The 25,986-nt window shown below is 37.5% G+C and overlaps 1 protein-coding gene across 5 annotated transcripts; it reads left to right on the forward strand.

The window, feature by feature from the left end:
- On the forward strand, nt 1–25,249 carry MEIKIN (meiotic kinetochore factor). Of its 5 annotated transcripts, none has more exons than XM_081936622.1 (14): nt 37–113; nt 370–404; nt 1,081–1,323; nt 5,428–5,518; nt 5,823–5,901; nt 6,715–6,775; nt 10,708–10,851; nt 11,341–11,457; nt 13,550–13,586; nt 16,293–16,354; nt 18,512–18,606; nt 19,039–19,197; nt 20,477–23,910; nt 24,418–25,249. In XM_081936622.1, exons 3-13 carry the CDS (start codon nt 1,119–1,121, stop codon nt 20,633–20,635), a joined length of 1,209 nt encoding a protein of 402 aa, XP_081792748.1. In that variant the 5' UTR covers nt 37–113; nt 370–404; nt 1,081–1,118; the 3' UTR covers nt 20,636–23,910; nt 24,418–25,249. The 5 variants fall into 5 exon arrangements, with proteins under 5 accessions (XP_081792747.1, XP_081792746.1, XP_081792750.1 ...); XM_081936623.1 differs by having other exon boundaries at nt 58–99; XM_081936621.1 differs by lacking the exon at nt 370–404 and having other exon boundaries at nt 1–99.
- Nucleotides 25,250–25,986: the final 737 nt, after the last annotated feature.

Genomic DNA, 25,986 nt, shown 5'->3' on the forward strand with positions numbered 1-25,986 from the left:
GGACCGTCAGTCTGTTATTAAAGGAAGCTAATGAAGCGGGCGGCGGGTTGTGGTGTGGGGGGGCAACCGTTTGTGGCCATAGGTGCTCTCGAAGACGAGGTTCTTGTCCTTTCGTTAGTATTTTTCAGAGTTATATTTTTGGGGTAGCTTTTGCTACCCTTCCCTAGAATCAGGCGGTCGCATTAACTATAAGGCAGTTTGTTCACCTGCATCACCTGTGTCACCTCAGTTTGATGCCAATCTTTATAATCGGATCTGGATTTATAACTGCTTGCAAGCATCCTTATTTCTCCCACATCTTTAGCTTTTCATCTGCTGATTCTTGGCTGTTCTGCTTTTCTCCCTATATTGGCTAAATTTGCACTTCAGTTCTTGAGTCCTTGAGAGTGCCCTCGAAGTAGTAGGTATTAATGCAAACTCAATTATATATTTCGAGTTACCTGTCTGTATAACAAACAATATTCCTCAAGAAAATATGTTTTGGGGCACTTTCTCTTGGAGGAAAATTGGTATTTGACTTCAGTGTAGAAATAATAGATTTGGAGTTAGTTGCTGCAGTACCTGGACAGCACTAGTTGGAGAAGTGATGAAGTTCAAAATGTTTTACTACTGGTTCTGTGGGTGTGGCTGGGTGGACGTGGCAGGGGAAGGATACTGCAAAATCTCCATTCCCACCCCACTCTCAGGACAGCAGATGTAGCATTTGGCGGTTCTCCGAACTACTCAAAATTTCTGCTACTGATTCTCCAGAATCTATCAGAACCTCCTGAGTTGGCGTTAGTTAGAAGGGACAGTGGAAGTCTTCCAGATCATCTCCCTGCTCAAGAAAGTCCTAATCAAATCCTGATTTCTCTTTTTTAAGGGCACATTAAGTTGGATTACTGCTTTATTCTCTGAAATGATATCCTTATATTCTTTTTGTGTCAAAGTTTGTTGTACCTTGGTTCCTGTTTTCCTGAGCCATCATGGTTTAGGTAGAGCAAGTATTGATAACCAGTATGTCTGAAAGTCATTAGGCTTCAGAAAGATGCCTTGGCTTATATTTGACTTAGATCTTGTCTTATTTTCTTTTCCTTTTAGACAGCAGCTCTGAAGGAAAAAAAGCAGAAAAAAAGAAGATGGATTGGATGAAATTACGTTCATACTCCGGGAAGAGGCAAATGCAAAAGAAAATACATTGTGATTCTCCATTGCCTGCTAAAACAGTATCTGTTGCAATGTCCAGAATGAAGAGTAAAGCCAAAACATCTCAGGAGCATCCAAATCTGCTTTCTAAATTTAGCTGTGATCCTCAAGTGAAAAGCACTGTTAATAAAAAAAAAGGTGAGATCTTCATGAAAATTTAAAGTGTTTTTATTTAAAGTGATATTTCAGACTGTATAATCGCTGTACTTTTTTTGATCAATCATAGAGAGCTTTTAGATGACCGGAAGGCTGAAGAAGATCTGATCTAGTTTGAACATTTCGCTACAATGTAAAGAGAATAGTTGAATGATATTGTTTGTTCTGGTCTCATTTAAATTACTTACGTTTTCTGTGAATTTGATTTTCAATTAATGTATAGAAGGAAAACAATACAGCTCTAAGCCTCAAGATTTTTCACAACAAATGAGTTTTTTTGGTTTGTAAATAAATGGATTTATTGTTTATAGTTCCTGGACTATGGTGAACTGAATCCTGCCCAATGTAGATATAGTCATTATTAGAGTTATTAGAATCACTCGAAATCCTCTCAAAGATCTAAAGACACAACTTTAAGTTTTAAGGCAAGATATTTTTAAAATGCTGCACCCCTCTGGCCTTCCCTGAATTAAGGGTGAAGGTCTGAAGTTGAAATGCAGTTGTGTACTCCTGATTTTATAGGGCCCTGGATCTCATAAAAATATACAGGGCAATCATGGTTAGTTCCTTTTAAGGTCTGAAGATTCATATGGAAGAACCAGGTGATTTGGTGAGGCCTCATTTCATCTCTATGCTTCCGTTTCCTGAAGAGGAAACATGTACTTTCCAAATAGTTTCCTTCTGCACTCTGAGTCAGGAGAGTGTAGGGAGTTGTTTATTGCATAGCTTTAAAAGAAATACTTTAAGTTCTAGTTACACCATTTTGCAACCTTCTGACAAGTATTGCCATGTATGCTTATGTGTTTTATTAGGAAATTTCTTCCACAATATACTTTGTGACTTGCTTATTGCTATGTGTGCTATAACTGCAAGTGGATTATTCTTTGAATTGTGACCTAGGTTTCAGCTGGAAGAGAAACAACCCCCCACACACACACACACACACAACTAGTCCTAGACAATTTTTGGAGTAAGAGCACAATAGGATGGAATGTGACATTTATCTAGGATTCAAGTGTTTAAAGAGCCTTGATATTTTTTTTTAAAAGGGTTCATAGTGGTAAAAACAATTAAAAAAATCATTTTCTGTAAACTGGAAACCACTTTGTACTGGACAGTTTGAGGGAAGATAGTTCCAGGAAGAAGGGAGGTCTACCTGGATTTTCTTAGGCCTGAAATGGATGTAATATATACTGCATTTGGTTTATAGCCTGCACTTCCTTATTTTTTCTTGAATACAGATAGTCCTCGACTTACGATCACAGTTGAATCCAAAATTTCTCTTATTGAGACAGTTGAGTTTTGCCTCAGTTTATGACCTTTCTTGCCACAGTTGTGAAGTGAAACCCTGCAGTTCTTAATTTAGTAACACGGTTGTTAAGTGAATCTGATTCATTGACTTTACTTGTCAGAAGGTTGCAAAAGGGGACCATATTTATTTAATTTATTTAGAAAATTTATATCGCTGCCTACACTCACATGGCTGCTCAAGGTGACTTACAAGGACATAAAGACACAATATTAAAAAAAAGAATAAGCAAAATAATAAAATAATAACCCCCATCCTCTCATTCCGGCGACAACATACATTCATATTACCTATTTAATGGGCTCTCTCTTGCTCTGGGTTCCCCAGATCGGCTGGTAGAACTTTCTGAAAGAGTGCTAGAATGGGAACCAGTCTAATCTCCGGAGCCGAGGACACTGCATCTGTCATAAATATGAGTAGGTTGCCAAGCATTTGAATTTTGAACATGTGACCATGGGGATGCTGCAATGGTTTTAAGTGTGAAAAATGGCAATAAATCACTTTTTTCAGTGCTGTTGTAACTTTGAACAGTCACTAAATAAACTGTTGTAAGTCAAGGACTACATGCATTTCTAAGAAGTTTTATGGAGAATATTCTGATTTAATTGCAGAAACATTTCAGGAATAAGAAACAATGTCTTCTGGTTCATTTTTAGTTACATGGGTAGGTTGTTTATTCTGTTAGACTTACATACTATTCCAGTTATAACTAATTCTGAGTACTGAAGATACCAATACTTTATAGCAGTATTACTAATGTAATACAGAGAGTCCTCAACTTACAACCATTTGTTTAATGACCGTTCAAAGTTACAACAGCATTGAAGAAAATGATTTATGACCATTTTTCACAGTTATAACCGTTGCAGCATCCCATGGTCACATGATCAAAATTCAGGTGCTTGTCAACTGGTTCATATTTATGACTGTTGCAGTGTCCCGGGCTATTGTCATTTTTTGCAACTTTCTGACAATGGGAAAGTCAGATTCACTTAACAACCATGTTACTAAATTAAGAACCACAGCAATTCACTTAACAACAAGTGTGGCAAGAAAGGTAAAATGGGACACAACTGTCTCGCTTAGCCACAGAAATTTTGGGCTCAATTGTGACCGTAAGTTGAAGACTACTTGTAAAATAGTCCACTGATCAGCCAATGCAAACATTTCCCTTGCAAAAGGGCTCAAAGCTAGCTGAAAAAAGAGTTATCAATTGCTTTTTGAAAACTTAAAGCTGAAGCCGATTTGATTTCTAATGTTGTTCCAGGTTTGGGTGAATAGGCAGGAAAAAAATGCCTTAAAAAGCAGGGTGGGGGAAGCTTCCCACAATCACACGGCTCACAGCTGATCCGTGCGATCCTTGGGAGCATTTTTTTACTAGCGGTTTGCAGAACCTGGGACAATCGTCCCTACCAGTTTGGCCGAACTGGGCCAAACCGGGAGGATTTCACCCCTGATGCTGTGTGTATGTGAGTAAATTGTGTGGGTCTCATAACTGCCCAAACCACACCATTCTGGACTAATCAAAGTTTTCAGATGACATCTCCATCTACAGCATATTGCAATAGTCCAAATGAAAAATGACTCAGTGAATGAAAACAAGACCCCCTAGTTCAGGGAAGGTTGTAACTAATGCATGAGAAGAAGCTGTGTGAAAGCTTTTGGAGCCACAGTGCCATGCGCTCTTTCAGAACAGTTGTGACTCCAGGAGGAACACACAGATGCACACCAGGCCCAGATAACAATTGTGCTTGGGGGAGCATGATCACATCCAGAAGGTGCAATATATTTTATTCAAACTATCAAAAATATAATAATTTATGGAAGAGAGACATACTGTTCCTCTTTTTAAACTTCGTGATTGATCCAGGTCTCCTTTTTCAGTAATTTTTGACAATGTTTAACCCAGAATTGGGATGTGGTGCCTCAGTGGCTAAGATGCTGAGCTTGTCGATCAGAAGGTCAGCAGTTAAGCGGTTCAAATCCCTAGCACTGAGTAACAGAGTGAGCTCCTGTTACTTGTCTCAGCTTCTGCCAACCTAGCAGTTCGAAAGCACATAAAAAATGCAATTAGAAAAATAGGGACCACCTTGGTGGGAAGATAACAGCGCTCCATGTACCTTCGGTATTTAATCATGCCGGCCACATGACCACGGAGAGGTCTTTGGACATTGCTGGCTGTTTGGCTTTGAAACAGAGATGAGCACCGCCCCCTAGAGCAAGAAACAACTAGCAAGCATGTGGGGGTGGCCTTTACCTAACCCAAAAATGTGATTATGAATAGGCTTCACCAAGTGTACGGTATATGTAGGACATTCTTCCCAATCTGAATAGTAACTCACCTGTTGATTTGTTTGCTACCCTAAAATTGCCTAAACTTGGAAGAATGAAAGCTTTCTATGTACTGTGTGGATTGCTTACAAAATTAATTAAATTGAGTAACCAGAAGGGGGAGCATTTCTCCTTTTGAAGAGAAAGTAGCTTTAGAGAGTAGGCAAGGTCTTTCAGAAAGGATTTGCCATTGCTTCTTTCCTAGGGTGAGAGAAAGTGATCACCCAGCTAATGTTGTGCCTTAGAGTGTACTACAAGTCTTACAGTGTCTCATCTGATGTTGTAAGCACTACACCAAACTGGTTCTCTATGCCCCCTTTACATAAAAAAGATCATTTAGGTGAAAGCAAGACTTTTAGATAAGCTTAATAATGAATTTCTTAAAACTGTTTTCTTCCTTACTCCTGCTCTTGTGGTAACTTCTACTCTACCTTCTTTCTCCTTAGGAAAAATGAAAAGCATTGTTACAAAAGCATTACCAAAAATTCAAGAATACTCTGACGTGACTCAGATGGTTTGTCCTTCATCTGAAGAAAGGTATGAAATAATAGGCATTCAGAACTTCTAAAGTTTTTTTGTTTGTTTTAATCTTATGAAATGTTTTAGATCACTTTGTGTTAACAGTATAATTCCATTGGGACTAGGGATGATGGGACTGTAATCCATCATGCTAAGGGAATGGTGTTCTTGGACCAGTTTTCGTATCAACAACATTCTCATTGAATGAATGCTCAGGAGCAAACATGATACACTTACTGTTTTACTGAAGGAGGTTGTAGATATCTGAAAAGATCTGGAATAGCTTCTGAAAATGTAATTGCCCTCATTTTTGTCTAAATAGGATTGAATTAAATTGCAGTGAATATAGAGTTCCGGAGGTAACCAACTATATCAATGACATGGAAACAACTCCTTTAAAGGTAGACATAGTATTGTGAAATCACTTTAATTGAATACATTTCACTGGTGTGGAAGCATAGATGAGGATAATATCCAGGATGCCATTAAACCACATTCAGCTGTGATTGTAATTTGAAAAAGGTTGATCATATCTGGCTCCCATTGACTTAGATTGGGTTTACACAATACACTGAATCATAAATTAACCAAACTACTTACTTAAGTCATGAAACATTAACCAGGGTTAAAACTAAATTTAGTATATTTTATAAGTTTACTAGGATAGGGAGAAGTGTGCAATGGGAAGTTAAGAATATTTTACACAGCAAGACATTGTCCTGGGAGATTGTGGTATCCTTTCCAATCTTTTTGATGAGAAGGATGTGATAATCATAATCATTTATTAAATGTATTTGCTGTCTGACTCCCAGCAACTATGGGCAGTTTACAAATAGTTAAATCATTTAAAACAAGTAACTATACAAAAATATAGAAGAAAAAAATGTCAAATAAAACAACCCCAGATAGGATGATGAGCAGTAGTGTGTATGTATGTGTGTGTATGTACGTATGTATGTGTGTACGTACGTACGTATGCATGTATGTATTTTATTGTTCGTTTTGTTTGCTTGCTTGCTTGGTAATATGGCTTTTTTGTGTTCACTGGTGTAATAGTTTGATCATAAGAATGATAGTTCCTGCTTGAGGGAAAAAATGCTATCTCAAAATTACAGCATAGCTTGGGTGGTGAAGGATCACTTCTAAGTAACAATTTTTGAGAAATTTTATGATGATATTTTCTATGATATCTGGTCTTTCATTGTTGTCCATAGGATTCCTTGCATTTAGCCTCTGCAAGTACACAAAGCCTGAGATACAGTGATGCTACTTCAGGTGAGAGTTCCCATGTATGCTGTGCTATTCTTTTCAGTATAACTTGAAGCTTTGGTTTTGCACATGGGTCTCACAAAGTAACATTGATATATAACATCCCTGCTCCATGTCAGTTTTTCTCATGAGGATTGAAATCGTTTATTATTTGTTCATTTGTTTAAATGTGTTATAGCCCTCCAACTCCAAAATCAAAAAATCCATAAAAACTGATAAAACATAAAACACATATAGCCTGGATTAAAACATCCTCAAAGGCAATACAAATCAAACACCTCAAAAATACAAGGATACATTAATTCCAGGCCTGGGACCAAAACCAGATTTTAAGAGCTTTTTGGAACCCGAGAAGAGAGAACAGGGGTTTTTTAATTCACTGTATTTGTTTTTAAGGGTTTGAACTTATTTTAATCTGCTTTGTACAGTTCTTTTAATGGCATTTTAACCTCCTCCATGTCAACTGTCAACTGTACATACTTAATTTTATTGTATCTGATATATTTTGTATGAACTGTACACCGCCCCGAGTCCCTTTCGGGAGAGGGGGCGGTCTAGAAGCATTAAATTAAATTAAAAAATTAAATTAAATTAAATAATATACATAAATAAGAATAAATATTATCTATAATATATAAATTCTGCATAAATACATACTTGATTAATTGCATTAGATAGGTATATATAGAATTGTAATTCTTTACGTATTCTATATATACCTACCTAATGCAATATATATATATATTTGCTTTGTTGTATTTTTTTCAAATTCTTTTGTTGACAATGGTTGTATTTTTATCATAATTATCTTTGAGGGTTTTTTCCCCTTTTTGGGTCATTATTTCAAAAGGATTAGAATAAATAAAAATAACATATAAGTATACTGTAATATAAATAACAATTTGTCGACCAATTAAAATGTACTTCAGCACACAAGATATTCTTCCTGATTAATAGCTTATGTTAGTTTATGTTTGCTTTTTAATTGAAATAAAAAATAATACATAGTGAAAAAAACAAAAGCATACAGTACATATATTTTTGACAATTCCACCTAAGTATTTCAGTAAATGGTATTCATTACAATCATCCATAACTAATCAGTGTCAATCAAATTTGTCCATATGTTCCTCATAACATCAACTTAGCAGACCATTGAGTGGTTGGAGTTTTATGTTTATCCCAACAGCCCAAGTTTTCTGATTGCTTATTAAAGGCAAATCCTTATTGGTTTGTTATTGTGCATGTGTGTTCATTTAAGAACAAATTCACCACCACTAAATTTGTATATGTTTCTGTATGTATAATTTGGTGTAATGGTTAAGCTGGTGGCCTAAAAACCATGAGTTCTAGTTCTGCCTTAAGCATGAAAGCCAACTGGGTAAATTTGGACCAGTCACATTCTTTCAGCCCAACCCACCTCACAAGGATGTTGTTGTGAGGAAGGAGTATTAAGTATGTTTGCCACCTTAAGTTACACATAAAATATACCGTATTTTTGGAGTATAAGATGCACCTTTTTTCCTCAAAAAAGAGGCTCAAAATCTGGGTGCGTCTTATACATCAAATACAGCATTTTTTTTGCCTGCCGCAGCCCCACCCCTTCACCAAAATGGCCCTGCATACCCTTATGGAGGCTTTCAGGGAGCTCCTGGGAGCTGGGGAGGGCAGAAATGAGCAAAGAACGGACTGTTTTTTGCCCCCAAAGCCCCCAGCCGCACTCTATAAGCCTCGATAAGGCTATGCATGCATTTTTTTTTACAAAAAATGGGCCCTTTTTCATGAAAAATGGGCTGGTTTTTGCTCGTTTTGGGGGGGCCCAGGAGCACTCTTCAAGCCCCCCACCCAAGGCTATTCATGCCTTTCTTTTTTAAAAAATGGGCCCATTTTTGTGAAAAACAGGCCGTTTTGGGGAGGTTTGCAGAGTGCAAAAACTTTTTTTTCCTTTTGGAAAGCTCTTTAACTGATTGATAAGAATTACATTGATCAAGTGCTGTGCCAGCAGAAACTAAGTCTTAGGTGCTGCAGATTGTCAGTGATTTCCTTCTCCAGCAGATGGATAAATACACCTGGAAACATCTACCTACCTACTTATTCTCTCTCTCTCTCTCTCTCTCCCTACCTACCTACTGCAGTGACGTGCAGTCAGGTGAGGCAAGTGAGGCATAGCCTCACCACTCTCATCATGAAAAGAAAAAAAATGTAAAAGGAAAAAGGCGAGAGCTGAGGTCAGGCTGAGCTAGTTACTGCCTCACCGTGGATGACTCTGCTTAACTGTTTAAAAAAGCCTCTTAAAAAGCACCCTCTACTATGAGGCAGGAGAACTGCATGCGTACTACAGCATGGCTCTTTGCCTGGCTTCCTGCCTCCTCCTGTGGTCTCCTCACTGGTGCTCTCCCTCCCCAAGTGTAGTGACTTCCTCTCCAGGCCCCCATTCATTTCTCTCTCTCACACACACAGCTGGATAAAACTATATAAAAATCTAGCCCAGCTTCACTGATTACAAGTTTGAAAAGGCAACGTGGCTCCGCCTGCAATCAAACTACACTTGGGGAGGGAGAGCACAAGCGAGCACTGAGGAGACCACAGGAGGATGCAGGAAACCAGGCAAAGAGCCATGCTGTAGTACACACACTTTCCCCCAGCCTCTTTCTTTTGGAAGGCTCGGATCGGCTCCCCTCTGGCTTCTCTGCCTCTCCTCTCACCCCAGCCTGCCAGCAGGAGGTGAGTGGGTGGGCTTTATTGTGTTCCAGGCATTTCCCACCCAGACAGCAGGCTGCATTTGCAATGGTGGAGGTGTTTGGGGAAGGCAGCAGGGGAATGGGGATGGCAGAGGAACTGCTTTCAAGCCACTGGAAAAGATATCCAATCCAACTTTTGTGTGTGTGTGGGTTTGTTTGAGAGCGAGTGAGAGAGGGAAGGGGGTAGGAGAGATAGTCCAATCCAACTTCTGGGTGTGTGTGTGTGCGTGTGTTTGAGAGAGGGGGAGGAAGGGAGAGAGGGAGGAAGGAGGGGAGGGAGAAGAAAAAGAAAAAGAAAGAAGGAGCAAAGGAGAAAAACAAATGCTGTCGCTTTAAATCGGAACTGAGCATGCCTGGCTGTGGAATTCTGGGAGTTGAAGTCCACAAGTCTAAAAATATTTGAAACCCAGCACTGTGTCAGTGCCTCACCAGTCATAAACCTCACCGCACGTCACTGACCTACTGTATTTCTCTCTCTCTATCCCTCTATCTATCTACCTATCTTCCTATCTACTCTCTCTCTCTCCCTACCTATCTACAGCATTTCTCTCTCTCTGTATCCCTTTCTATTTCTCTCCCTCTGTCTACCTACCTACCTAAACTCACTCTCTCTCTCCCTCCCTATAATATTTCTCTATCTCTCTCTATTTCTCTCTCTCTTCCTTTATCTACCTACCTACCTACCTAACTACTCTCTCTCTCCCTACCTACCTACTGTATTTCTCTCTCTTTCTCTTCCTCTATCTACCTACCTAATTTTTTAAAAAATTTGCCTCCAAAACCTTGGTGCATGTTATACTCTGGTGCGTCTTATACTTTGAAAAATACGGTAATAAAAGGCGGGATAAAAATGTAATTAAGAATAGCTATATATACAAACTCTTTGAGTATATTTGGTATTGTTTTGGTGATAAGAATACAATTAAGTTTGCTTTTCCCCCCTTTGTCGCTAAATACATTTATTTGAGATAGACAGTACCATTTTGTTATGCAAAAGGATTATTGGTTTTATCTTGATCAGTTTGTATATGCTTCCTTTTGGTTTTGTAAAAGTGTGCTCCACAATGGAGAGGTAAGCAATTGATAAAACTTAAATCTTTCTGTATTCTTTCTCTGCTGCTTCCTGCAGAAGCTTTTCTGGGCTTCTGCAAAGTTAAAATTATCTTTTGATAATGTTACATTTTGCTGTAATTCCAGGAATGACATTACCAACAGGAGTTTCAGACTTTTTGCTGGAATGTTTGGATATGGAGACTACTCTGGACTGTAGTTATACCACAACTATTGATTCTACAAGTAGTTATTCATCACCTGAAATATTCAGGGATGAAACTGGTTTAGGTACACATTTTAAAAATTATTTGTGAGAATAAATGACAAAAAGAGATACACATACCTTTTATGTTTTATATATGCACATGTATCTGTTTTTTCTTTAAATTAGAAGACAGACCATTAGTATATTATATTTTGATATATTAAGTACAATAAGAGAGGAAAACAGATTAAATAGTCTTCTGCCCAATCCTTTTTAATTTGCTAATGTGTATGCATATTCCTTCAATCAATTCATGAATTCAGAATCACCCTTTTTTTTAACTTTTGATTTGGCAATTCCTGATCTAAGTTTCCTAAACCTAGAGATAAATTAGTTCCATTATGCATTAAGCAAACATTTGCTTCAGATTATACTCCCATTATCAACCTATTTGTTAGCTCCCCTGAAATATATGGAAATGTTCTGAAGTCATTATAAAAAGGCATTATTAACATTAGATCTTTCTGAATTTTAATAATAGAACCATTAACTGGATTGTCTTCTGTCTTCAGAAAACACTGTTAGTCCTGAAACACACCATGCATGCAAAAATTCAACTCTCTTGGATACCAGCAAAGCCATCAGCGTAGACAAGATGTCACAACTGCCAAACCTTTCTAAAATACTTGGTAAGTTTTAGAATATGATATATAACATTTTACTTAACTTTGCCAGTGAAGTTCTATAGAAAAGCAGAACTATATATTGAGCAGCTGACTTGGGTCTGGGTAGGAATATGATATGGATGAATTTATGTCAGGAAATAAAAGAATCTGGGGGAGAAAAGTAATGGACAGAGCAAACTTCATCTGCCAGTTTCCATTGGAAATTATGTCATCATTGAAGGCCAAATATTTCTCAAACTTAATTTGGGGGTAATTCTGCATGTCCTCTGGTCTCATCCATGAAGCAGCATTTCCTGCTGTTCGTTGCAGGAGCCAGCTTAAAGTATATAGCAGTGATGGCTAACCTTTTTGTCATCACATGCCGAAAGCACACGACTACAAAACATCCAAGTGTGGATCATGACCCCCTAGATCAGTGATGTCTAACCTTTTTGTCGTTGCAGGCCAAAAGCATCCGACGACAAAAAGTGCACCCATAATGCAATGTATGTGTGACACACCCCTGTGCGCCCCATCTCCCTGCACTTGCCCACATGACCCCTGCACTCCCCCCCATCCCCTGCACATGCGTGCGAGCGACCCTCCCCTGTGCCCCATTTTGGGCCTAGTAGGCCTCCCTGCAGCCTCTTGGGACCAAAAACAGGCCGCGGGGGGCAGGTGCCGCACCCCCTATGCTCCCCCCTGCCACCTCTGCATGAGTGTGCTTCTCCCCCCACCCCGCGCATGTGCGGCAGAGTCCCAAAAATCAGCTGGCTGGCAGGAGGCACGTATGGATGTATGTTAGAGCTGAGCTGGGGTGACAGCTCGCATGCTATAGGTTCGCCATCATGGGTATATTGGCTTAATGAAATGCTGGTCGTATTTCATTTTTTGCCTCAGCAAAATAACAATTATATCTGAATATGAAGAGAGGAGAGGAAAGAAGTAGGGTGGGAAAACACTTCCTTTGTTGCAATTAGAAGATCTAAGGGCCTTTTGTTGTCAGTTCCCCATTTTATGGAGTAATTCTATGGGCTGGAGAACTGACACAAAGAGATCCATTATCTTCTTCCTCTTCTGCTACTTTTTGTCATGCATTGCACAAGAGTTATGGGACAATAAAAGGCTTGCTCTAGTTTTATAGTTCCACCCACAGTCACTTGAGCTAGAAGAGGCATCTGGGGGACATTTTGTCGATTTCACCTCAAACTGGTGAGTGCTACAAGGGCCTGCTGGCAGCAAATGGCCATGGTATCCAAAGGTATTCCATTTAAAAGGGGAAATGGCATTATAGTAGGCAAAAAAGGGCACCACGTCTGATGTTTACATGAGATATTCCTCTGTAGAAGGATAGGCAGGGCCAAACAGGTAAAAGCAGCAATCACAATACCATTCAAATCAGCTGAAGTTCTTGAAATGTTCAACAGTACATTGGTGCCCATAAATAAGAGGAGCTGCTATGTTAGTGTTTTAAAGCACATAAGTAGTCCCCCAAAAGCCTAAGACATAACGTGCAAAACACATTGTCGTTAGGTTTTCTGTAAGAGAAGACATCCCAGCAGACCGAGAGCAGCAGAGGGCCACTCTTAGTAACCAGAGGACAGGGGCAGTGCTCACAGCACTGTGTGAGTCAACAGAAGTAAAAACATTGCCTTCAAGGAAATGAAGTGTCACAGACAGACTACAAAGCACCAGCCCCACTTTTGACATAGACCAAAAAAAGACACAAATATCACTTTATTGTGGCTCAAAGACATGTATTCCTTTCTTACATATTTACTTCTTTTTATGAGGATCTCCTTGCCAAGCAACTTTGTATAGCTAACTGAAAATTAAAAATATCAAAATTCATATTAGAATCCTTAAAAATGTGCTGGACATAAACCTATATTATACATCATATTCATGGGTTCATATACCAGCCTGCCCCACTGCTTGGGACAACAGCCAAGACTTCAGGGACTTCATCAAGGCAGGCAAAGTCAAGTGACAAGTGGTTAATGGGACACTTTTTTACTGGGGCAAGTAAAGTATGGATGAGCACTATGACATAGGCAATTAGAAATACTGTACTATCATGGGCTTATTATATTCAGCAAGATTAAATCTTTTCCAGGTACCCCTTTAGGGATCCAAGGCCAATACATTGCCAGGTAAGAAGAAAATTCTCTTTAAATTTGATAATTTTGGGGTTTTTTTATATTAGTAGTGTTCACAAAGGTGCTGATGCAAAACAATTTGTAAGAGTAAAGATGCCAACAATGTTATTGGACTCCAAATGTATTCTCTTAATAAACCAAAACCACAATTAAAAAGTAATTTAAAGTGACCCTAGGAACAAATGACTAGTGCTATCATTATTGTGGGAATAATTTATTTTATAATATAGACAAAATTAAATATATTAGGCAGCTGAGAAAAATTATCATAATCAGAAATCTTAAAAGATATGAACTTCTGTAACGCGTATTATTTTTATTTGTATGAATAAGATTTAAGTCTCACTTTCCGAAACTGTAAGTTTGAGTTCCAGATGCCAATTTCCATTTATATTTCACTTACAGTTAGGAAATCCACAAAAGCCTTTGACGTGTTATACTAGACTATTTTACTTAGTCAATGTCTCTTCACATTCACTCTCCAAGGACCATTTTATTCACAGAATGCTTCACATAAGCTTTAGAATTACTGGCATTTATGCTTGGGAGAAATCTCCAAGAATTTTGGAAATTTTGCTAAGAACTCTACAAGTGAGACTAACTGTAGTTCTGAAGATCCCCTTTTAAAGATTACATTTTCAACAGTGTATCTGTAAAGGTAAAGGTTTCCCCCATCCAGTTGTTTCTGACTCTACGGGGCAGCGCTCATCTCCATTTCTTCGCCAAGAGAGCTTTGTCTGAAAACACTGCCGTGGTCATGTAGCCAGCATGACTATACACTGAGGTGCATGGAACGCTGTTACCTTCACCCAAATGGTGCCTATTTATCTGTTTGCATTTGCATGCTTTTGAACTGCTAGGTGGGCAGGAGCTGGGTCATGTGATGGGAGCTTATTCTATTTCGTAGCGCTAGGTCTCGAACCTGGGCTGTCAGCTTTCCAACTGAAAAGCTCAGTGTCCTTAACTGCTGAGGCGTCACGTATATCTATTGTGAGACCAATAGAGGTTCATATTAAAGCAAAATTAATCATATGAATTGTTTTGACTGATTAGCTGATATATAATATATAATGTCTCTCCCTACCTACCCCAGAGGTTATATTTGCTCCCATCCTTTTTGCAAGAGCCTTAAATGTCTGGTTCGGGCAGATGGCTTGGGGTCCCTATGGGGGAGTTTCACACTGGAGGTGGTTGACTAATTAAAAGCTAACCCCACTTGCTCTCCCATTGTATCCGACTCGTATGTTTTGTGTTAATGATTTTATTTTGTCATTTGATATCCAATGATTTTAATGGTGGTTTTTAAAATGTTTGTTATGCTGTAAGCCATCCAGAGTGGTTTGAATTGAGAGAGGCAGCAAATAAATGTAATAAATTAAAAAATAAATATTATTGCATACAAGTAGTCCTTAACAAATGAGCCTAAAATTTCTATTGCTAAGCAAGACACTTAAGGGATTTTTGTCCCAGTTTCTGACCTTTTTTTGCCATGCCAGATAAGTGAATCACTGCAGTTCTTAAATGAATCATGCACTCATTGGGCAAATCTGGCTTCCCCATTGATTTTCCTTGTCTGAAGCAAGTTGGGAAGGTTACAAGTGGTGATCACATGATCTGGGACAGCGTAACTATCATGAATATATGCCAATTCCCAAGTGCCTGAATTTTGATCATGTGACCATGGGAATGCCATAACAGTCATGTGAAAACAGCCCTAAGTTAGTTTTCTTGGTGCCGTTGTAACTTCAAATTGTTATAAGTTGAGGACTACTTGTACAGGGCTTTCTGCTTAATTTTTTTCCACATCTAAGCACACAAGCATACTCCACAGTTCTTGATCTGCAGCCATCCTTTGGTATCCAATTGGTTGTGATTTTTGCTGAATGTTGCTTACTCATAGAGCATGTGTCCAGCAAAGCCCATTCTTTGTTCTCTCTCTATCTCAAGAGAGTCTTTGGGAATTACTTCTTTGTGGAATTTCCTTGTTTGTGACATGATCCTTATATGAGATACGAATATACAACAATGATGTTGGAAGATATTGATCTTAAGAACAATTTTTGTTGTAGATTTCCGATCTCACCAGCATAGATGGCATTTGGTATGACAATGGCATTAAATAACTAATCAAGGAGAGAAGCAACTTAGAACTGAGGAGAAACTTCCTGACAGTTAGAACAATTAATCAGTGGAACAGCTTGCCTCCAGAAGTTGTGAATGCCCCAACACTGGAAGTCTTTAAGAAGATGTTGGATAGCCATTTGTCTGAAACGGTATAGGGTTTCCTGCCTAGGCAGGGGGTTGGACTAGAAGACCTCCAAGGTCCCTTCCAACTCTGCTATTGTATGTATTGTATTAATAATCTGATCTTGGTTGCTCTGTTTATGGCAGATGTGGTCCAGACTGAGCACATTTGTTGAAAGACAGCAGCTGTTTTGCCTGTTTGGCATTTCACATCTGCCTCTGTTCCTCCATCTGTATCCATGATGCTACCAAGATAGAGTAGTTGAATTTTTCCACAATTTTTAAGGCCTGTCCTCCTAATGTTATTGGGGTGTTGTCTTGAATACTGGTGACTTGTTTAACTGGAGGAACAAAAATATTTCATCTTAATACATGGAGATTTTTATTTGCAATGCTAGTCATGTTTTTTCATAATGTTTGAATATATAATATATTAATATCACAGTCTTTTGCCAGCAGAAAACAATCCAGGCAGAAACTCCCTTCTAAAGCCACAAATACTTCAGCTGTGGTAGCAGGTAAAAAAAAAAGTGTAAGGTACCTGATAGATTTTTTCCCCCCTCTATTACTGAGGTAGGATTATGTCAACAGCCTATTTATAGTGGTTCCTTTAAATACTCTCTAATCATATGTTTTAAAACCTTTACTATAGCTGGATTGCAATGCTGGCACTGAAAATATCGTAACTAAAATAGTTCCCTTCTCATCCTCTGCATTGCTTTGCTGTCATTCATGGAATTTGTTTACATGCCCTATAATAATTTGGTGTCATATTTTCTCACAAGACTGTTCAGGGATTTAAAAATGTATGTCTCTACTTAACTATCAGTAATTTTGGCTTGTTTGGGAGTCTAGAAGTACTACCTACTCTATCTAAAGATGTGAACATTTAAAAATACTTGTAAAAGTATATTTGAGGTTATAACCCTATGTGAGTGTGTGTGTGTGTGAGAGAGGGGGGAGGGGAGGAAGGAGGGAGGGAGAGAGAGGGAGGGAACAAGGCAGTGACTATACCTAATAAAAAAAGAAAAAGATTGTCCAGTTCAAAATCATCCAGCCAGCTTTCCTGCCTAACCTAAGGGAAGCCTAGAACTCTGTCTCCTGGCTTCTAGGCCAGTGTCTTAGCTGCTATAGCAGTTGCACCTTTTTGTGGAATTGCATGGCTGTTTTCTGAAGAATATTTAATGAATTTATTTAAATTTAAAATGAATGTTCATCCCAGATTTTCAGGGATATCTTACTAGGGAGAATATTCAAAGCAGTGTTCTATTCTGTACTCAGATTTGACTGATCTTTGATCATAATAAAACGAACTGAATACCCAGGTATTCAGTTCATTAATTTGTCGAGAACTCTTTCCATTCTCTTTGAATGGCTGTCTGTCTACTTACCTTCTATCTCCTAGTATTAAAATAAATTAAAAAAAAAAACACTTGTACATCTTCTGTTGGATCATCTCTGATTTGCATCATCTCAAACCATGCATTTTTCCTTCCCCCTGGTAGTAGCTTGTACCTTAATATTTTGTCTAACCCAGTATTTCATTTTGTCACAAGACATAATCAAATGCCTTGATCCTATGTCAATAAAGCAGTAAAAATATGCATGCATAAATGTGCCTTCATAACCAAGTTCCAGATCATACCAAATAATGTCCTTACAATAACGTGCTGAAAGGACATGGTACAGAATATCATGTGGCCAAACACTTCCTCTCACGCTATTAAGCACCTGTTTCCATGCCAATCATAGAGGAATATGGCAAGAAATGAATGAAGGACAGAGGGTGTGCATTCTATTATAAAACATTCACAAAAAATAGACCAGGATTGTGCAAAGGCTGGTAAGCAGAATCTTTAGTAAAGAAAAAGAAATCCTTATAAGAGCTATGTTAATTAGATTAAGGCCACCTAACTAACTGAGGATGGAGGAGAGTTTTTCCCTTCCTCTCACCATTTACGTGATGGGGAAAGAAAGAATCCTACCAAAATGGTGATCTGGAGAGCATTTTAGAAGAAGGTAAAAAAAGGGGGGGGAAATCAAGTGAACGAGGGAAGCCTGATTCTTCTCATATACTGGATTGGAAGACAAGTCGACTGAGACAGGATTGCTCTGGTGAGGAGTACTGGGCACAGAAAATATAAAAATGAGCGTTCCTACCTCTGTTGGAAGCCAGTGCATCTTTGTAAGAGATTCTCTGCTGGTTTCAACACAATGCATGAGGTCCAGCCTTTAAGGCATATCTTTGCTATAATGCCTCAGTTTCCAAGCCAGTATCAGAAGCACCAAAGAGTGTCTGGAACACTTTGATTGGCTGCTAGTAGGGAAAAGTGGCAACAAGCTGCAAAATCACAGCTATTTCTGGCTGCAGGCTGCACCCCAATTTTTTTTGTCACTATGGTAACCGCTGTGAGTACCTGATTCATCTAAAGTAATTGGTACCCTTGGATACATACATCAAGTGCAAAATGCTCATTCCCTCTTTGTAGAGAGATTTTGAATAAAGTGGGTAAGCTATATATAGTGTGAAGATATAATTATATGTTCTGAAATTGGGAATAAGTGCATGATGCTGTTGATCGGCCTCTGAGTCACATACCTATGGCTGGCAAAAACAGGGCTAGTTTTTTTGAGATGATTTGAAACATACCATAGTGTTTCGTTGCATTTTTCAGGGAAACAAGTGTGTAAAATTTTGTCTGCAAATGAAAAAAGACTTAAACCAGAGCCTTCTGGGGGTTCATTATTGCTTTCAGAACGAAAAAAGAAGGTAACCATTTTTAATACTCTTTGGCTGTCATGTATAAATTGGGCAAGGCGTGATTACCTTTATTTCTGCGCACAGTTAGTTGTGTATTTGACCTCTATACCACAACCCACTGTTTTTATAAGTCTAAGGAGAATATTTTTACTCCTTAGAGTGAATCACAGTTGTGAGATTTTCAACTGAAGTGTTAAATTATTCGTTGCCAGGCTGTTATAAAAATCATAACAAATCACCCCCTCCAAACAAAGTAGTAACACATCTATATTTATTCATAGAATTGGACATGAATTGGACATGATTCCCACTTGACAATTGTAAGCTAATACTAAAGCACTGCATTCTTCTTTGGAATATCAAGCTGATATGAATGACTGAAAGGGTTACACTGGTCTTGATTTTACGCTGATGCACATTTCCTTTTTTAAAAAACTTTAGATTGAGGATCAGCAACCCGTCAAAAGGAAATGTAGGGGAAAAACAACATTTGAAAATGTATGTTCTATATCCTCTCCTCATGTACCATCTTTCTTTGGAAAAAACAGTTCAAAGGAAAAGTGTGGGATTGTAGCATCCAAACCATCAAATGCTGACATGGTATGTAACTGCTGCCTGTGTCTGAAGGCCAGGGGGAAGGTGGAGTGCATGCACAAAAGGAAAAAAGAAGGTATATAAGCCACATTGAACTTGGCACTTATAAATACTGACATAATGGCAGAAAATCCACAGCTATGCGTTGCATTGACACCTTGTCATTGAGAAGGAGAATGCCTTTATCCATCTATTTCAGGAAAAAAATCCAATGAGAAGAGCACTCTTATAATCAGTCGAGGCTTACTTATTCAACACTGGATACAGGGGTCAAGGCCCCTTTCACACATGTGTAAATGCAAGCTTGCTCATTTGATTTTCCATGGTTCCTCCGTTTGCACAAATGTAGATACTAAATTCATCTTATCAAAAACTGACACCCACATATGGGTAGATGAATCTGGAAGTGTTTAATCAAAGGGTTCCAGCTTACAGAATAATCACATATTTTTATTGCAGAAATACTCTGTATAGGGCACTTAATCTATAATAGATTTCTTACTTTAAATATTTGATTGAGTTTAAAGGCAGGGTACTAATTGAATGCATAAATAAACATTTTTATTTCTTTGTTACTAAATGAGATTTTTTTATTGTGTGCTTATTTTACAAACTGTAACCTACCTGGAAATGTTATGTTAAAGTATATGGCACCAGACATTCTCGCAATAATAACTAATATTTTCATTATATAGGTAACAGTATAAATGTTTGCTTGAAGTGTGCCACTTGGTAATGTTTTTAGGAAAAATTGTCTTTTTTTAAAAAAATGAGCCAATTCGCTCAACTGCAAAAGCATTAATATCCCTTGAACATTGCTACTTCTGGCAACAAATATCCTTACTTGCTTGGCAGTTTTGGCTTGAAAAATAAACATTGAGGTGAAATGAATATCAACCAGAGTTTCCAATTTAATGACTTTTATCAAGCAAAAGCGCATAAAGGATTACTTTCTGTAAATTTTGAATTATCAATAGCTGAAATGTACCTTAACATTGAAGGTTATATCCAGACATTTTTGTATTTAGCATTTTTCCCGTTCAAAAGAGAAGCATGTAACTATTTACTTGATAGTTTTCTGATCTTGAGCCATAATGGTGTCTATGAGAAGCCAGTTTTTTATAAGCCAGTATCACAGCATATTTTGACAAAGGGAAGGCTGTTTTGTCTTGTCCAGTTCAGATAAACTATACCTGTAAACTGAAGGTCATGAAATATTTTCCCTGAGAAGCACACCCTCTGATTAACCATAACCCCTTGCATTTTTATTTTGTTTTGGTTACAGTTAGATTTATTATCCGCGCATGAAGCCTCAGTCCAGGACAATTGTTTGGCATACAAAGAGTGTCCAAATATGAATTCAGAAGCAATTGTTCCTCTTTCTCCCCAAAGGACCACTTATCAGGTTATATGTTTATTTACTTTTTCTGTGATTCAATATTAAATTAGTATGCCTCTGTTCCTCCATCTGTATCCAAATCCACAATCTCAGAAAATTAGAATATTACATGCAATCAATAAAACAAGGATTGTACATAGAACAATATCGGATCTCTGAAAAGTATAAGCATGCATATGTACTCAGTACTTGGTTTGGGCCCCTTTTGCAGCAATTGCTGCCTCAATGCGGCGTGACATGGAAGCTATCAGGCTGTGGCACTGCTGAGGTGTTATGGAAGACCAAGATGCTTCAATAGCAGCCTTCAGCTCTTCTGCATTGTTCGGTCTCATGTCTCTCATCTTTCTCTTGGCAATGCCCCATAGATTCTCTTATTTTTAATATTTTTTTTATTTTTTATTTTCAAAACAAACACAACCCATCCTTCTTTACATACTGTAGAAAGTGTATCAGTTAGTTACAAAAAGGCTTTCGTGCATCTCTTCCACAATCAACAAACATAATTCATATTAACTCAAGTATTTTAACTCAGATATTTATACATGTTACCATCATCATACCTCCATTTTCATTTGACTATAATTGTTTAAACGTCCTTCATCATAAAATATACCAAGATTTAATACATAACCACATACTGGCATTTCATTTACTATTTCTAAAATCCTCCAATAACACTGAATCCTTATGTCCTATTCTAGCTAAACTTCCATAATATTTAATAACAAAGTTTTCTAATCCTTCTTTCCAAATCACTGTTTACAATTTACACCCAATTTCCTTATGTTGTACCCATATCTGTATATACGTTGTTATCATTATCCCTCCTTTATTTAACTATATCCTGTATCATAACATTTCCCCCCTAATAATCAAGACTTAACTGTATCTAACTTAGTTCTTTTTAATTAACCTTTATATATAATCCAAAAGGATTTCTAATCTTCCTTTCATGGGTATCATTCAATATTCATATCCCATTATTACTTATCATAACACTACACATTGCGTACATTATTATCATTATCAATTATTTATTTAACTATATCTATTGTCACTAAATTTCACTAAGTTTAACTAGTTTTAAATTATACTCTTCCATCTATCAACCTGTATCTTTCCAGTAGAAAAACAGTCTCATATCTTCTGCCATTTGTGGTATCAGTCCTCTAATCATCTCCTTAATCAACTTTGTATGGACTCCTCTTAGCAACTCCTTGCTTATAAAATCTCTCATGTAATTTTGATGCCCTTCTTCTGTTTCCTTAATCAGTTTATCTTTGATTGTTGGTAGTGTTATCAGTGATATTGCTAATAAAATTTCTCACTTTAAATCCATAAATTCTTTTGTTTTTTCTTCTTCTGTATCTTGCTATCTGGGGTAGATTTCCCCTCCATTTAATTCCTCTTTCAGTATTCCGCTCTTTCCATTTTCAGAGACAAACCAATCACCATAAATATCAGCAATTTTAATTTCTTTATATTCATTTTGCTCTTCAGTTTTTAGGATTTTAACCGCCACTTTTTCCACTTGATAAACATCTTCAACTTCTTCATCATATTTTGCTGTTAGATGCACTAAGTCTTCCAACTTCTTCTCTATGCTCCCATGTGTGTTTGATAATTTCTGTATTTCTGAGAATATCTTTTGTAGACTTAAAACTTCTTTCTGCTGTTGAAATTGTGCCATTATCTCCAGCTAACAAACACTGCTGCTCTAGCTTAGAAGGTTTTAACAAGATTAAGCATAGATTCACAATAACTTTTTATTTTTACCTTTCTCTGGTTAAAGATATACTTCAAAGGGACATCTGTATGCTTTTCTTCTTATCACTCTCTATAAACAAGCAGTGAGACCTTGAAGTGCCAAGCCAGGATAATCAGTGAGAAAAGTAAAAGTGTTTTGTTTCCAATATACAGACCTGCAGCCTCCGAGTAGCAATGTTATTGTTGCAATGTTGCAATTTTCTTTGGTTTAGGTCCGTTTGGACCACCCAGTGGCAAAAGTATCAACTGCAATCTCAGAGCATTGAGATCACACGTCGTCTCGTCACAACATTGGCTCCTCCTCCCAACACCCCATAGATTCTCTATGGAGTTCAGGTCAGGCGAGTTTGCTGGCCAATCAAGCACAGTAATCCCACGGTCATTGAACCAGGTTTTGGTGCTTTTGGCAGTGTGGGCAGGTGCCAAGTCCTGCTGGAAAATGAAGTCAGCATCCCCATAACCCTTGTCTGTGGAAGGAAGCATGAAGTGCTCCAAAATCTCCTGGTAGACGGCTGCGTTGACCCTGGACTTAATAAAGCACAGTGGACCAACACCAGCAGATGACATGGCTCCCCAAATCAACACAGACTGGAAACTTCACACTGGACTTCAAGCATCTTGCAGCGTGTGTCTCTCTATTCTTCCTCCATACTCTGGGTCCTTGTTGTTCAGGAGTGGCTTGACAAGAGAAATACAACATTTGAAGCCCATGTCCAGGATCTGTCTGTGTGTGGTGGCTCTTGATGCGCTGACTCCAGCCTCAGTCCACTCCTTGTGAAAGTCCCCAACACTTTTGAATGACCTTTTCCTGACAATCCTCTCCAGGCTGCGGTCATCCCTGCTGCTTGTGCACCTTTTTCTTCCACACTTTTCCCTTCCACATAACTTTCTATTAATGTGCTTTGATACAGCACTTTGGGAACATCCAACTTCTTTTGCAATTAGCGTTTGAGGCTTTCCCTCCTTATGGAGGGTGTCAATGATGGTTTTCTGCACAACTGTCAGATCAGCAGTCTTTTCCATGGTTGTTATTCCTACTGAACCAGACAGAGACCATTTAAAGGCTCAGGAACTCTTTGCAGGTGTTATGGCTTAATTAGCTGATTAGAGTGGGACACTTTGAGCCTACAATATTGAACCTTTTCACAATATTCCAATTTTCTGAGATTGTGATTTGGGGTTTTCATGAGCTGTAAGCCATAATCATCACAATTATGACAAATCATGGCTTGAAATATCTTGCTTTGCATGTAACGAGTCTCTCTCATATATTAGTTTTACCTTTTAAGTTGCATTACTGAAATAAATGAACTTTTGCACGATATTCTAATTTTTCGAGTTTCACCTGTACATGTAATACTTACCCATTTATTTAATGTTCTGAAAAGTACTCCATGTTGTATGAATAACGTTCTTCTATTTCATTCAGTATTTACGTAGCCCACCAGAAATCTGCTCTACTATTCAAGCTTCACCAGGATTTAAACCACTGAAAGTAGTCCAACATCCAACAAATAGAAAAGAAGGGTTTCTACCACCAGAGGCAACTGAAGGTAAAAGGAAGAGAAAGAGAATATGATTATGAGCTATCTTAAATGGGTAACATGCTTTCAGATTCAATATGCAGAAAATAGTTTGTGGTAGTTTGGGATAAAAACTTCAGAACAAAAACCAGACTTGGAGTGAACCTACAACACAAGTACATTATTATCTAGAAATAATTATATTAGGAAAAGATATGGGAGATTGTTACTATTGAAGGATGGCAGTTTATATATCTTGTCTGTTATCAAAAAGTATATTAGAGCCATGGTGGCACAGTGGTTAGAATGCAGTACTGTAGACTACCTCTGCTGATTGCCGGTGTTCGGCAGTTCAATTCTCACCAAGCTCAAGGTTGGCTCAAGGTTGACTCAGCCTTCCATCCTTCTGAGATTGGGGGTAAGATGCTGACTTTGTAAACTGCAAACTCTGTAAAATTCAACAATATAATACTGATTTATTTTCTTCAAAAGGTGAAACAGAAATTTTATCCCAGTTCAAAAATATTTATATTTCAGATATTATTACAAGCTCAAAATACTGGACCTGTGGTAATGGTAGCTGAATATTTCAGTTGTTCTCTCACCAAGCAGAGTATCTGCTGGATCCTGCTGCAGTATCTACTATAAACAGCAGGTATAATTAGTAAAATTCACGAGCATTAAATTCTATTGGAATAAATTATATTAATACTCTCTTCATATCTTACATATTCCTATAATTATATCTAATTTCCAGTATTTATCTATGCTTGTTACATGCTTCTGAATTTTATACTTTTTACCTAGGTAAAACAGTTACCTAGGAAGGAGATTGTTGGATCTGCATATAGAAATTTATTATTTCTGTATTGAAATTTATTTTGGTTTACTTCTTACAGTTTTCTTAAGGACAATATAAAACATTTACTTGGTTGAATCATTAAAAAAGGAAAAATGTGCAAATGAGAAAATGGAAGGCAGCACATAATTAAAGAAAATATCTGGCTTTTGTACATTTGAAAACTGATGATAGTTTTGAAGAAAATAATGGGGGAAAATATACTTCAGGATGCATATATTTTGATAGGTAAAATATTGTCCACTGATTATAAAATAGCATATGGTTAGTGTTCATGTTTTGAATTATATTTTTGAAACTATTTATAAACACACACACACTACACACACACACGTACATGTGTGTGCGTTTGTGAGATATGTCTCAGAGATATTAACCTAAATTCAGCTAAACTAAAATATTTGAATTTAAACCTATTCGGAATAATTGCTTCTATTTTTCACTTCAACTATACTGAATGTAAATTAAAATGTGAAGCTCTAATACTTTTGTCCTCTGAATATGTAAAAAAAATAAATTATTTTTGTTATCAGAGTTCTTTTTAACAGAGTTATTTCTTATCCTCAACGGATTTTAAGACAAAACGTTAATCTTCATTGCTGGATTGAAATATACTGTTCTGCCTATTACTTTTGATAAAGAAGCTTCTGTGGTGCTGTGCTCCTAATATGTTTATGATGGTTTACTCAGCCCAGTTTTCTGGCCAAACACAACACACTGAATTATAAAATGAAACAAATCAAGTTGAGTTTGCACAATATAATAAGCTAAAATGTATTTTGCCTCTTGGTGACTCAGTATGCTGGGCAAATCTAGCCTGTATTCTGCTTTACTCAATCTCCTCCCTCTACCTTAAAGGCTATTCTTAAAATTTTTTGTTGATGACACAATGTTTAGTATACCTTTTGATTTGTATCTAACATACTTATAAAAACTGAAGTGTGATGGGTAGCTAGAAGAAGTCGCTATGAAGATCAGAAGCAGCTGCTGCCTTTTGTAAACTAACCAAAGCTCCTTATTTTGCTTGGATTTGATTTGTTACAACCTTTTTTGGAGAACAATTTTACTGAGGCTATTCCATGAAAAAAATAATCAAGACGAAGTAAATCTTTGCTGGCTCTTATTACCTTTGTCATATGGTTTTACCAGTGGAAAAGAGAAGCTTAATACTCACTTCTGATTTCTCTTGATGTTATTTTCCAAAACATCTAATGTGGTCAAGGTCACTTTATAATGAAGATTCTCCT

This window comes from Natrix helvetica (assembly GCF_964273705.1).
Source record: "Natrix helvetica genome assembly, chromosome: 1".
NCBI lineage: Eukaryota > Metazoa > Chordata > Lepidosauria > Squamata > Natricidae > Natrix > Natrix helvetica.